At 34.2% G+C, this 15,671-nt stretch overlaps 1 protein-coding gene across 1 annotated transcript in view; it reads left to right on the top strand.

Moving 5' to 3' along the window:
- The window catches only part of MDGA2 (MAM domain containing glycosylphosphatidylinositol anchor 2), an 822,473-nt gene that overhangs the window by 603,844 nt on the left and 202,958 nt on the right, over positions 1 to 15,671 (top strand). The window contains exon 7 of the mRNA XM_059915690.1: positions 4,767 to 5,096. Coding sequence (XP_059771673.1) covers positions 4,767 to 5,096 — 330 coding nt within the window. The remainder of the gene's footprint in view (positions 1 to 4,766; positions 5,097 to 15,671) is intronic.

The raw sequence follows: 15,671 nt of genomic DNA, 5'->3' as shown, positions 1-15,671 counted from the left end.
TTTAATTGATTTTAAAGAAAACCATTGAATACCAACTATAACAAGGAACCGGGTTCAGGATTAGGGACAAAAAAGAGAGTAAGGCATGGGCCCACTCTCCAGGTGTTCACAGTCCCCTTGAGGAGAAAGATAGGCATCTAATTATAATAGGACAGGTTATATCTATATACTATCATTTACTACCTCAAGTTGCTTTGCTGATGTAATATATTTCCAGCTCTTTATTCAGTTGGCACCCAGTACGACTAGCAAATACTTTTTTCACTCAGATATTTTTATTGTCTTTAACAGAGAATACATGAATAGAAAATCAATTTTTATTTCTCTGATTACACTATTAATTATTTCTAGATTCATTCTTCTTAGCAACATTTTGCCAGTGTTTCATGTTGACCAGAATCCTACTGAGATTGTAAGAAGTGATGTATTTGGAGATTTTTAACTAATTTATCTACTTGGAATGGTGGTCAATGGTCAGTCTGTGTCTCATCATCCTTCTGAAACAAATTCTTAGCAGAGTTTCAGAAGCTGACACCTGATATTTCTTCTCTCCAAAGAGATGCTTTGTCATTAAAATTTAAAACATTTAAAAAATGTCATTTAATTTAATGTTATTTTTGTTCCATCTACAAATTTTATTTTAATACGGACTATTATGTGCTGTATAATTCATGGAACATCTGACAGACAATCGGTGCATTTTATCATTTTAAATCTATAGCTATAGGAAAGATACAATCTCACAGCCTCCTCTTTGTCTTTATCTGCATATTGTATTCCTGGAAGCCATGAGCCTAGACTTCTCCAAAGCCAGTGGTCTTTAGCTCAAGGATAAACTCAAGAAGTAATCTAATTTTAAATGATTGAAGTGTGCCTTAGAACTTTAGTCATTCATAGGCAAAAATCCACTTTTCTGTCTAGGGAAAGGTCCGCAGCAAGCCCTACCCAGATCTTTGCAGTGGCCTTACATTTACATACTAGTTTCATTCTATTCACAGAACACCTTTGTACATCTCAAAGTAGGAGGGACTTTAGTGAGTGCAATTAGAATGTCCTGGCAAGTAACCTCTCAAAAGTGAATGTGAGCCAATTGCATTCAGTTCTCACAATATTATGAAAGGAGGCTATGGGTTATATTGTAGTGTTTCTAAGCTGATTATCCAGAACAGAGGCTCAGCTTGATGCCAGTTCTTTACATGCATTGCCGGACTAAACAAGTACCTTTTGAGGTTCATCCATCACAATTTATGATACATTAAGCTAAATCTAATGTTATCTCAGGCTGGTGTTACAGGATTTTCTATATTCAGGCTAAGAAATTGCATTTGGGGAAAGGGATTTCTCCTCTCTTTTTCCATAGAATTTCTTTAGTTCTATAGAGTCTTGCTATGCCTGTTGGACCCCCGTTATACCCTGGTACTAATTGCAGATTGATTTTAAGTATTTGAAATCTTAACTGGTAGCAGGAAATGACTTTAACATTGCATGAACTACTATAAATTGTTCACTGAAAAGAGTGTTTAATTATAAACGAAGAAACCTGCTTCCCCATTGATTAACTATATTAAACACTTCATATTTTCAAACCTCTACACTATTGTTAATAAGCTATTTCTCACAATGGGTCTCAGAGGGAGCGTAATACTATCACCTCCTATTTTTATAAATGATGCACTTGACCCATAAAAATTAAATTGCCCATATCGGACCACATAGAAATGAAAAACTAGAATTGGGTTTCAAGTTCTTAATTCACCTGTGCCTAGTTAACAGAGCTATGCTCTTAGTTTTCTGAGCAGCCAAAATAAATTAGAAAATTAAGTAAATTTAACTGTCAGATGGCTACACACACACACACACACAGACACACAGACACACACACACTTTTTTTTTTCCTTAGAACATTTCTGTTCAGTATGCAAAACCAGATATTTTGTTATGGAGTAACATAAAAGAAACTCAAAGAGATGGCTCTCCAGTCAGTTGATCCATGCTACTTATTCTGATATTCCCTACCTTTAGCTCACTTGCCAGACAGACTTGTCCCTCTCTTCCTTTTCAGAATATGTCATTTGAAAGACTAATATGATTGACTTTGGCCAAATCATAGAATTGTCTGATACTGAGATCAACAAATATTTGTGTCAATGAGTTCGTTCTTAAAAGCCCACTTGCTTATATTGCCGTCTATCAAAAATATAGTTACATATCATATTTAATTTTATTTCTGAATTTATTATTAGATTTATAATATTTAAAATATTTTTACTTTGGATTTTAAAAGTTATTTCTCATGAATAAAACAGTCCATGATATGTAACATAGATATTGATCTCTTGTTTTTTTATCAGTGGCTTTTGGATTGTTTATTAGTTTAAATCTAATTTGCCTGATGAACTTGCAGTTCTCTCAACATCAGTATCACTTTAATATGTCACTGTACAGAGAACAAAGCTAGAAAACAATACCTGCCTAGTCAATAAATTTTAATCACTGAAACATCAGAGTTTTTTGTCATATTTGTATATGACAACCAACATATAACTTAGGAGTGGAATTTATCCTAAATGTACCCCCATATGAAACTATTACACATATATATATAAAATTTTTATCTTTGAAAAGTATGACTCGTCTGTTTAACTTTTTTTTAGCTTTATTATTTCTCTATAGAAACAGGATAAGGATAATTCTTACCAAATGAAAGGAAACTTTCATTTAAATGTTATGAATGCTAACAAAAGTAAATGCTCCTTGACATACTGTTTTTTTAGGTCTGTTAAAAAAAGTAAAGGACATTCTATGATCTTATAATTTGCTTTGTGCTACAGAAATTTAGTTGCATTTGAATTATATGTGCACAGTATATTATACTAAATATATAGCCAGATATGGACATTTTCAGCACATTTCCTTTTTTAGATATAAAGTCATATATTTCAGCACCCTATTAAAATATAAATATATGACTCTACATAATAGAATGCCATAATTTCTCCTGTTTTCACCCTAAAGTCATGTACTGATAAAATTATGGTTGGGAATAAATAAGTTTCATAAGTTGCATTTGGAAGATGTAACAAACAACAATATAAGAATGTGATTTAAATATTTGTCTTTCGGTATTTTCATTAAGACTGAAGCTTTGTGCATTTTCTAAACAATATTTTGGAGGATTCTCCTCTGAGATTCAGACTTCTTCAAACTTATAAAACATTTCATATCTTTTTTTAGACATAGGTATCATATGCATTGGGTAGATAAACTGGACTATAAGTTATGAGTATACAATTTGCCATACATGAGGGTCAAGTTTATGTCTGTTTTGTTCATCTCATGTTATAAGGTCCTTGCCTAGTGCCTAGTCCTGAACAGGAGCCCTATAAATATTTCTTGAATAAAAAGAAAGATATAAACGTTGCTTTTGATATTCATTTCTCTCTCCTTATTAAGATGCAAACAAGAAAGCAGATGAAAATATTTGAGGCTGAAAAGTAAAGAAAATTAAAATAATTTTTTTAAGATTTAAAAATGTATTAATCTCTAGTGCATTCTTAAATTGTTCTACAGATTTCCGTGGTATTTCCTGGCCTTTATTGGACTGAGGAAAATCAAGTTAAATTCAGGAAAGTTTACCCAGAATGCAGTTAGAAGGCCTCCAATATCTGCAGGTCTTCTAAATTCACGTCACTTTTGCCAGTGTCATCATATATTTAGGTTTAATTGTAAAAGTGAATGAACAATATTTTATTCTGATAATTATGTTTCACTGCATATGCTACATTTCATCATATAGGGATGGTGATGTTAAAGGAGAGGGACATGAGTAGGATGTTGGAAAAGAGAAAGATGTGTATATAAGTATAACTGCCATAAAAAGGAACAAACTCTATTCCAAATTGAGTACACAGTATCATTCAGAGTTCAGAACTGGAGCCCTTAAGAAGCCAATAGATGCTCCCCCAGCAGCTTCTGGTAGGTATCATTACTGACACAGGTTGTGAGAACAGCACTGACCTTAGACTCAGAAAGCACTGCTGTTAGGATACAAACACAGCATGTTTTCCAAGCCATCTGCCAAGAGGTTCTTTTGGCCATCTGCATGAAATAGCCAGCAAACAGTTTCTACTGGAGACATCTATGAATGGTGGAATAGAGCCATCATAGCAAATTTTTTGAAAAAAATGTTTCTTTCAATTCAGGTTATTTCACTACTATTGAAAATACCTCATGAATATGAACTGACTGAATTTTTACCAAACTAGTTTTGGTCAGCATGTAGATACAACCTTAGAAGAATTTTCTTTAATATGAAATTTGTTCAATATTTGAGTTATTTGGGAAATTGTGCCATAATTAAAGTATGACATGGGTAAGGATTGGGCTTAATGATCCGTATAATTATTTTTAACTCTAATACCTAATGACTTTATATAAGCATGTTTCATCATTTGTTCAAAATTCAATGGCAACAATGTTTAAGTATCATATATAGATTTAAAGCATTTTTTATATTACTGGAAAATATTATCCAATTTATAAAAATCAGTTTTAGAGTGTCTAAGTGACTTAGGTCTTTAGATTATTTCTAAATTACCTAAATGAGGTTTATTAATATGCACACTACTTGGAAACTGAAGAAACATATGTACATTTTACTTTATTTTGTTTTACTTTATTTCAGCCCAGAGATGACTACCTAGAGTGAATGCATCCCTAACATTATGAAAGTAACACTAATAACTTATGAAATTTTTATGTTTTAGCATTAAAAAAAGGACGATTTTGGATCACACCAGATCCTTATCACAAAGATGACAACATCCAGATTGGGCGTGAGGTGAAAATATCTTGCCAAGTAGAAGCTGTTCCTTCTGAGGAGTTAACATTTAGTTGGTTTAAAAATGGTCGTCCATTAAGAAGTTCTGAACGGATGGTTATTACGCAGACTGATCCGGATGTCTCCCCGGGAACGACAAACTTGGACATCATTGATTTAAAATTCACGGATTTTGGGACATACACATGTGTAGCATCTCTGAAGGGAGGAGGAATATCTGATATCAGTATTGATGTTAATATATCCAGCAGCACAGGTAAGAAGCATATTTATGATTCAAAAGACGTTCACATTGAGAATAATTTTCTTTTTTTACGTAAAACAAAATAGTCTTCAGCCAAGCTAAGAACATTCTAATTTTCAAAAAGCTTCCTGAAACCAAAATCCTAACATTCTGAATGCCCAATAAATATCATGTTAAGAGACTTTGATTTTGATTAGATTTAGATTTACATTAGGTTTTGATTTAGACTTCGATTTGATTTAGATTTACATGAGGTTTTACAGAAATAGTGCAAATAAAGTTAATAGTGTTGTCTATGATAGGTATAGGCTTCTGGGTTAAATGGTACCAGTTTTTAAATTATTAACTAGGAACTCTGTAAAGCCTAAAATTATGTTAATTAATAATGTTAAACACCAAATGGCTAAAGAATTAGGACAATTTTCAGAAGTGTGAAGCAAGCAGAAGCTATTTAGTCCATAGAAGAAAATACCGAGAGATAATTTGAGTATTCAAATATAAGGAATATAAGAAATGTATTTTCCACCAACAAAAACCAATGATAAACATGTTAGTAATCAGATGTGACTCTTTCAAGACCTTATGATAGAATCTCTTCACAATGAGAATGGCTAAATATAAAAATAGACTGGAGTGAAATTTCTTCTATTAAGGTTAAAACCAAAAATATGTTATCAATTTTCTCTCAATTAAATGAATGTCTATGGATAAGGAAAATTACAGGGTAATTTTGGTATGGGAGGACATATTAGCTTAATTCTTAGGATGTTTTAAAGCCCTGTGATTCTATGAACTGCAATCAGTATGCATCTGGAGAACTCCAACGTTGCTTTATTTGTTTTGCCAGCTTGTTACTAGATTGAATTTTAATTTAGGATTTTTATATAATCCTAGGGCGAACAGTGTGTGTTGAAAACATAGAGCACAAATGTAGATAGCAGACATACTCTGTTTGTTTGTTTTTTTTAATTGGAGTATATTTGCTTTACAATGTTGTGTTAGTTTCTGCTGTACAATGAAGTGAATCAGCTCTATGTATACATATATCCCCTCCCTCTTGGACTTCCCTCCCACCCCCATCCCACCCATCTAGGTCATCACAGAGCTTTGAGGGAATTTAAATGGTTGGCTTCTCCTTTCCAGTCAGACAGTATTTTGACTCTTGTATGTTAACACATTGACCTGAGATTTTGTGTCGTTTCATGATTCCAAATTGCAGTGCACACTGGATTGATTTTACTCCTTAAGGGATATAGTCCATACCTCAGGCTGACCAAATGTGCTTACTTTTCACCATTCTGCATTATTTCTAAAAGATATTCCATTCTAGGGTGATGAAAGGTACTTGTGTTTGGAAATATGTCCTTTTCTAGGTAACAAACAAACAAAACCACAATAACTATTTTTTATCTAACTTGTGTTCAAAATTAGTGCCATCCCTAGATGGACTCATTTGAGGATATCTAAGGAAAGCTGTTGATATGCTCAGTCAGTCATCATTCATTTATGTATTTATTCAATCAACAGATGTCCATTGAATGCCTGCATCAACATGCTAAGGACACCCATATATGATATTTCCCATAAGAGTAAGAACAATTTTGTAAAATCCATGATCATTTTTCCTTATTTATGAGAGACAATTTTCCAGATGGTCTACACTGAATTATGACCATTGCTTTGTTTGTTTGGTTGTTTGCCTGGTTTTGTTTGCTTGTTTCTTTTTTGAAACCAATGACAAAAACTTATATGTAAAGAATCAGTGCTTCTATCTAAACAGACTTGTCTGATGGGAGTGTAGATCATATACCATTAAACTTAGACAAAAGAGGGAGCAGAGAATGGAGAGGAGAAAGGAGCATTATGTAATTGTTCACAAAATGAGTCCTAACATTTATTTTTATATACACTAGTTAGTTACCTATTTGGAACTGTATTGTAAATGACCAGCATTGATTCATGAAATTTCCAAAAATCTTAAAAGGAAAATTCCAAAAGATGATCAGAAAAGCAGAAAATCCTCAAGAAATTCCTCTTATTAATAAAAGCTTAGTTGTAATAATTAACGTTTTTTAACCATTATTATTTGTCTGGTTACCAAAGGTGACAGTGCTCGAGATGAAGGAGATATATTAAATCCAAAACACTCCCCATTTCTGTTCCCTACCCACCACAGACAGACCTGGTTGTGGTCTGTCTCCTCCCTAGAGTGGAAGCTCCATGAAGGCTGGGACTTTCTCTGTATTGTTCATTGTTGTAATATCAGCATCTGGAACAATACATGGCACTCAGAAGATACTCAATAAATTATAATTAAATCAAAAAAATGAGCTAATTTGTGCATGTAGCTTTCCTTTTAGGTTTCTTTCCTCCTCCTATTATTACCTCTGCAAGGCAGACATTTGGTGTCTCTATTCTTGATCTTGTAATTCCCTGCAGACTTTAAGAAAATCATTCATAGACCAATTTATACTAGTATTTAATATGTTATCACTCTCAGGGGCAGGACTGGCTCCATAATTTGTGGCATCCAGTGAAAATTTTTAAAAATGTGTCCCTTGTTCAGAACTTGATAAGGATTTCATGATGGCAATATCAGAGCATTAAACAAAGTGTGGGACCCTTCTAAGCATGGCTGCACAGGTGACATGCTTGTGGGACTGGCCTGTGCACGGGATTGTATTTTGATAGAGAGGTCTGCAGAAGGTGGTGTTTAACCCAAAGGATAAGTCACGAATGTGATTACATATTCTATTTTCATGCTGAAACTGGATTTGATGTTTCATTTTGCTTACAGTAGAGTTGAATACCAGAGTGCAGTATAAAGATCTGTACATCAGAGATTGTGTGATTCAGTTGGTATCAATAAAAATTATTTTTATCCCCACAGAGTAGGAGACTACACTTAAAGCAGTGCTTTAATCTGAAATATAGAGATATTACTGGGGATAGAGTTTGAACAAGCTATAGCGTGGAGGAAAATCTTAAACTATATTAATTCTATGAACCATATAGAATTCAGAGGAAATTCCCACAAATTCAGCAAAGTCAAAAAGAAGGAAACTACTGTTAAGACATAAGTAAATATGTGGGGCCCTTTTAGATTTTGGGTTTTGCTAGTTATTACTATTTTAAGGAATTTAGAATTGACCAAGTGGTCAGTGGTTTTCTTATGTGTTAAGCATTGTGATTATGTTAAATGTAAGCAATTTTAGGATGACATTTTAAACTTAAAAAAAAATCTGAACCTTTTGTTTTTCATACAAAATCTTACATTGAATCTTAGTTGTTACTGTGTTTTAAGAGACATATATGAAACTTATTAAGATGAGAATGAGGTACCATAAGGCACTTCTGCCTAATAGTTTGAAAACTGTTTCTTTAAATGACAGAACTGCATCTCTAGATATGTTTTTGAGGACTTTAAAATTGAAATATAAAATATCTCAGGAAGGTAAATCCTAGTTTACAGAATTATTCATATTTTTAAAAGGCAGTGATTTGATTTAAAAAAAAAACTTTGAAGAGAGAGGCTGCATGCATTTTGGAGTTTTCCTCATGCATCTGACTGAATAATAAAAACTATGATATATGTGATAATAGATTATGTCTTCTTTTCACATTAATTCAACATTAGAAATATTTTTTTTTCCTCCTGGTTCTGCAAACATGCAAACTGTTTTATTGTGAGTATTTGTTGTTCTGTCAAGTTAAAATCATGTCCCTTGCAGGTTCTTTTACTGTGTTACTGCTCTGTATCTAGCTGTATGTCTCATGGTGACAGACAGTGGGCCTTGCCCTTAGGGAGCTTACAATCTAAGGTGTCAAATTACTTAGTTGTCAGATGATTTAAAAATTAGGCACGATATATAGTGGAATGGATGCTGTACTTAAAGTTTTATCAGACTTCTCTAGGAATCATGAATGTTTTTGTCAATGTGGGCACAGGAAAATTCCACAGAAAAACAATATTTAAGTTAAATCTTGCTGGAAGGAGCATTATGACAGTGACAGTGAAGGGAGAAAACATTTGGCAAAATATACAGGATGAAGAAAGTCCCAGAAATATTATGTGATTCTTGCTTTTTACTGTAGAATTAATATTAACTGATATTAATACAAGCAAGTTTTATTGGTTTATTTCAATTTTATTATTATCCTTAATGAAGCTATATTTTATGTGGCTAGACTGCAGGTAACTTGCATTGTAGTAATTGTAAAGTTCTCAATTTAAAAATTAAATATACTGAAATATTAATTGTTGCAGTTAATCTTGTAAAATGAAAATCCTTCACATACTTGCTGGAAAATGCATGTAAATTTTAGCCTAAAATTTTGGCAACAGTTAAAATCAACCCTTAAAATATTGTTTCTTGTTCGTTTACATAAGTATAATTGTTACAGTAGATTTTTAATTTTCAGAGGGTTGCTGAAAAATATCCCATTGCTTCCTCCAGTATTGTTATGCATAAAGTCCTTTGGTGCTCTTCAGCTTGCATGTATTCCTTTGCATGACCTGGAAACTCGTAGGTTTATAGTAAACTCTGAAGCATCTGCATCATGCCTAGAAAATATAAACAGTGAGCCTGGTGATCTGTGGAATTCCGTGGTGAGACATCTGGTAGGCACATATAGCAGAATACTCAGTACAAATTTGATGACTTTTTTTTTTCTCCCCTGTTTGAGTACAGGGACATTTTATATAGCAGAAAATGGAGCAAGATTTAGAGGATTAAACCGGAGGCAGCAATGTAAGCATAGGTACACAAAGAAGGTAACAAATTGAGAAAATTAGTTGGAAATTTTATCTTTGCTGCTGACTACCTGGCTAGTTACTATAATTATGATAGTTAATTGTACAAGTGTTCACACCTGTGAAATAAAAGTTCTTGATAATAGAGGACTATGGTACACAACTAATAAGAATAGTTGATGAGCATGAGAGCAAAAGACAAATGATTGTCTTCTTAATTGGATTTGCTTCTTTGCCCTTTTCAAGTTAAGGAGGAGTAGAAACTCATGAAATTTTGCTGATCAGAACTGAAGTTTTATAGAATGACTATAGTGGGTGACAGGTTGTTTTACGTAAGAGGAAGTCATAAGTAAGACTAACACATGTAAGACCTGACAATGATTTGATCAGAGGAAGCTTCCATGTAGTCAAAAGTTATGTAATTGGTTCCTGAGTTACTGGACAAAGAAAAATTCATTTTCTTTCTTGACTCCAAAATTGTGAGGTTCAACCATGACATCCAAATTAATGATGGAGAACAGAGGTCAGCAATTTTTTTCTGTAAAGAGTCTGATAGTAAATATTTTAGTTTTTCAGGCTATATGGTTTCTGTTGCAGCTGTTCTTCTCTGCTAATGTAGTAGGAAAGCTGCCACAGACAATAAAATGAATGGGTACCGCTTTGTTCCAATGAAACTTTATTTACAAAAACAAGTGGTGGACCATATTTTGCCCATAGGCCATAGTGTGCTAACCTCTAACCTAGACTTCTGAAACCCTGTTAATTAAGAAATAAAATCATAACAAAGCTGAACTCTGTGAACTTACTAGGAAATTAAGTTAAATCCACATATAACTTATTAGTCTGTACAAACATCAATATATTTTCTAATGATTGAGGCAAAAATCTCAGTTATTCCTTATTCCTCATTTATGTGTATACAGTTGACCCTTGAACAACATGGGGGTTAGGGGCACCGACACCTGAGCTGTGAAAAATCCGAGTATATTATAGTCAGGCCCTCCATATTTGAGGTTCCACATCCTCATATTCAACCAACCCGGGATCATGTAGTGCTATAGTACGTGTTTATTGAAAATCCACTCAGTTCAAACCCATGTGGTTTAAGTGTCAACTATATTTTACTGGGCTCCTTGTTAAACTTATTGTTCTCTGCTAGGGTGCCCAAGTTCTAGAATTATGCTGCAAGGATTCCTGAGATTACTTTGCAATTGCTCGTCTCATTCCTAGCATATAAGATTTTCTGCTACTGTCTCTATTCTGTTTGTGAACTCTTTCACCTATCTTTTTATCTGTTTCTATATACATATATTTAAATTTTGAATGGCTGAGGAAACAATGAAAAAAACCCACAATTTTAAAACAATGAGATTTACTCTGAACTTTAGACTCTTCCTGGATATGGAGACAGTTTCCTCATTTCTGAATGGATGGCTGCTTTTCACACTGGCCTTAGGCAGGACTAATTTCATACAGATTGAATTTACTCTTTAGGTGTTGAAAATTTCTCTCTCTCAGTTGACTCTTGTGTTTATTGGAAGGGGTATTATAACTGTCCCTGATAAGGGCCAGAAAGAATAGTGTTTTAATCAGCGTGTCAGTAGGGAAACTATCCCCCTAAAAAACATTGAATTATCTCTTCTACAGCCTTTCCCACTTTCTTTTCATAGGCATTGAAAATGCCTCTTCACCTATAGCATTGGAACTGGAACTAAACGTGGCTAGCTGATATCTTTACTGTGGCTCTTAGACCCTTAAATTGCTATTGTGTTTAATGAACTTACCAGAGAAAAAATGAACTGCATAATATTGTTTTTATTGACCATGTACACAGAACATTCCTCAGGAAATATTGGGCTTACAGCATACTTGTAGAGATACCTAATTCATTAATTTGTGCTTTTTCAGTAAAGGATGGTATTAATGTCAGCCTACATGGCAGGCGTAGTTATAAAATTCATATTTAGGTATATAGAATTTATCAAGAAGAATATTTTATGGTTAATATTGCCTGTTAGAAAATAGGTTTTACTTCTTATATTAAATGTTTTATAAAAATTTATTCAATAATTTGGAATTGTTTCTTCTGCTCACTTATGTTAGTCTTACATTGTTCTGTGGCTGATGCAGGTTATCTACATAGGAGACATGTAAACACAACAATCTGGAAGTCTTGGGAGTGGTTAGGGAGCTTGTCTGGAAACTGTTGGAATGAGTAATACAGTTTTTTTTTTTAACATCTTTATTGGAGTATAATTGCTTTACAATGGTGTGTTAGTTTCTGCTTTATAACAAAGTGAATCAGCTATACATATACATATATCCCCATATCTCCTCCCTCATACGTCTCCCTCCCACCTTCCCTATCCCCCCCCTCTAGGTGGTCACAGAGCACCAAGCTGATCTCTCTGTGCTATGTGGCTGCTTCCCACTAGCTATCTATTTTACATTTGGTAGTGTATATTTGTCCGTGACAGTCTCTCACTTCATCCCAGCTTACCCTTTCCACCCCCCATGTCCTCAAGTCCATTCTCTACTTCAGCATCTTTATTCGTGTCCTGCCCCTAGGTTCTTCAGAACCATTTTTTTTTTACAGTTTTTATTCAGATTATATATTTAAAATAATGAAAGAAGGAGGGCAGACAGCAGAAGCAAGAAGAACTACAATCCTGCAGCCTGTGGAACAAAAACCACATTCACAGAAAGATAGACAAGATGAAAAGACAGAGGGCTATGTACCAGATGAAGGAACGAGATAAAACCCCAGGAAAACAACTAAATAAAGTGCAGATAGGCAACCTTCCAAAAAAGAATTCAGAAGAATGATAGTGAAGATGATCCAGGACCTCGGAAAAAGAATGGAGGCAAAGATCGAGAAGATGCAAGAAATGTTTAACAAAGACCTAGAAGAATTAAAGAACAAACAAACAGAGATGAACAATACAATAACTGAAATGAAAACTACACTAGAAGGAATCAATAGCAGAATAACTGAGGGAGAAGAACAGATAAGTGACCTGGAAGACAGAATGGTGGAATTCACTGCTGCAGAACAGAATAAAGAAAAAAGAATGAAAAGAAATGAAGACAGCCTACGAGACCTCTGGGGTAACATTAAACGCAACAACATTCGCATTATAGGAGTGCCAGGAGGAGAAGAGAGAGAGAAAGGACCAGAGAAAATATTTGCAGAGATTATAGTCAAAAACTTCCCTAACATGGGAAAGGAAATAGCCACCCAAGTCCAGGAAGCGCAGTGAGTACCATACAGGATAAACCCAAGGAGAAACACACCGAGACACATAGTAATCAAATTGGCAAAAATTAAAGACAAAGAAAAATTATTGAAAGCAGCAAGGGAAAAATGACAAATAACACACAAGGGAACTCCCATAAGGTTAACAGCTGATTTCTCAGCAGAAACTCTACAAGCCAGAAGGGAGTGGCATGATACACTTAAAGTGATGAAAGGGAAGAACCTACAACCAAGATTACTCTACCTGGCAAGGATCTCATTCAGATTTGATGGAGAAATCAAAAGCTTTACAGACAGGCAAAAGTTAAGAGAATTCAGCACCACCAAACCAGCTCTACAACAAATGCTAGAGAAACTTCTCTAAGTGGGAAACACAAGAGAAGAAAAGGACCTACAAAAACAAGCCCAAAACAAATAAGAAAATGGTCATAGGGACATACATATCGATAATTACCTTAAACGGGAATGGATTAAATGCTCCAACCAAAAGACACAGGCTTGCTGAATGGATACGAAAACAAGACCCATGTATACGCTGTCTACAAGAGACCCACTTCAGACCTAGGGACACATACAGACTGAAAGTGAGGGGATGGAAAAAGATATTCCATGCAAATGGAAATCAAAAGAAAGCTGGAGTAGCAATACTCATATCAGACAAAATAGACTTTAAAACAAAGAATGTTACAAGAGACAAGGAAGGACACTACATAATGATCAAGGGATCAATCCAAGAAGAAGATATAACAATTATAAATATATATGCACCCAACATAGGAGCACCTCAATACATAAGGCAACTGCTAACAGCTGTAAAAGAGGAAATCGACAGTAACAATAATAGTGGGGGACTTTAACACCTCACTTACACCAATGGACAGATCATCCAAAATGAAAATAAGGAAACAGAAGCTATAAATGACACAATAGACCAGATAGATATCATTGATATTTATAGGACATTCCATCCAAAAACAGCAGATTAAACTTTCTTCTCAAGTGTGCATGGAACATTCTGCAGGATAGATCATATCTTGGCTCACAGATCAAGCCTCAGTAAATTTAAGAAAATTGAAATCATATCAAGCATCTTTTCTGAACGCAATGCTATGAGATTAGAAATGAATTACAGGGGAAAAAACGTAAAAAACACAAACACATGGAGGCTAAACACTACGTTACTAAATAACCAAGAGATCACTGAAGAAATCAAAGAGGAAATCAAAAAATACCTAGACAAATGACAATGCAAACATGACAATCCAAAACCTATGGGATGCAGCAAAAGCAGTTCTAAGATGGAAGTTTATAGCTATACAAGCCTACCTCAAGAAACAAGAAAAATCTCAAATAAACAATCTAACCTTACACCTAGAGAAACAAGAACAAACAAAACCCAAAATTAGCAGAAGGAAAGAAATCATAAAGATCAGAGCAGATATAAATGAAATAGAAACAAAGCAGTAGCAAAGATCAATAAAACTAAAAGCTGGTTCTTTGAGAAGGTAAACAAAATTGATAAACCATTAGCAAGACTCATCAAGAAAAAGAGGGAGAGGACCCCAATCAATAAAATTAGAAATGTAAAAGGGGAGGTTACAACAGACACCGCAGAAATACAAAGCATCCTAAGAGACTACTCCCAGCAACTCTATGCCAACAAAATGGACAACCTGGAAGAAATGGACAAATTCTTAGATAGGTACAACCTTCCAAGACTGAACCAGGAAGAAATAGAAAATATGAACAGACCAAGCACAAGTAATGAAATTGAAACTGTGATGAAAAATCGTCCAACAAACAAAAGTCCAGGACCAGATGGATTCACAGGTGAATTCTATCAAACATTTAGAGAAGAGCTAACACCCATCCTTCTCAAACTCTTCCAAAAATTGTGGAGGAAGGAACACTCCCAAACTCATTCTATGAGGCCACCATCACCCTGATACCAAAACCAGACAAAGATACTACAAAAAAAAAGAAAATTACAGACCAATATCACTGATGAATAGAGATGCAAAAATCCTCAACAAAATACTAGCAAACAGAATCCAACAACATATTAAAAGGATCATACACCATGATCAAGTGGGATTTATACCAGGGATGCAAGGATTCTTCAATATATGCAAATCAATCAGTGTGATACACCATATTAATAAATTGAAGAATAAAAACCATAAGATCATCTCAATAGATGCAGAAAAAGCTTTTGACAAAATTCAACACCCATTTATGATAAAAACTCTCCAGAAAGTGGGCATAGAGGGAACCTACCTCAACATAATAAAGGCCATATAGAACAAACCCACAGCAAACATCATTCTCAATGGTGAAAAACTGAAAGCATTTCCTCTAAGATCAGGAACAAGACAAGGATGTCCACTCTCACTGCTGTTATTCAACATACTTTTGGAAGTCCTAGCCATGGCAATCAGAAAAGAAAAAGAAATAAAAGGAACACAGATTGGAAAAGAAGAAGTAAAACTGTCACTGTTTGTAGATAACATGATACTATTCATAGAGAATCCTAAAGATGCCACCAGAAAACTACTAGAGCTAATCAATGAATTTGGTA

The sequence above is a fragment of the Balaenoptera ricei genome, chromosome 2, assembly GCF_028023285.1.
Source record: "Balaenoptera ricei isolate mBalRic1 chromosome 2, mBalRic1.hap2, whole genome shotgun sequence".
Taxonomy (NCBI): domain Eukaryota; kingdom Metazoa; phylum Chordata; class Mammalia; order Artiodactyla; family Balaenopteridae; genus Balaenoptera; species Balaenoptera ricei.
This window is presented reverse-complemented; position numbering and strand designations above follow the sequence as displayed.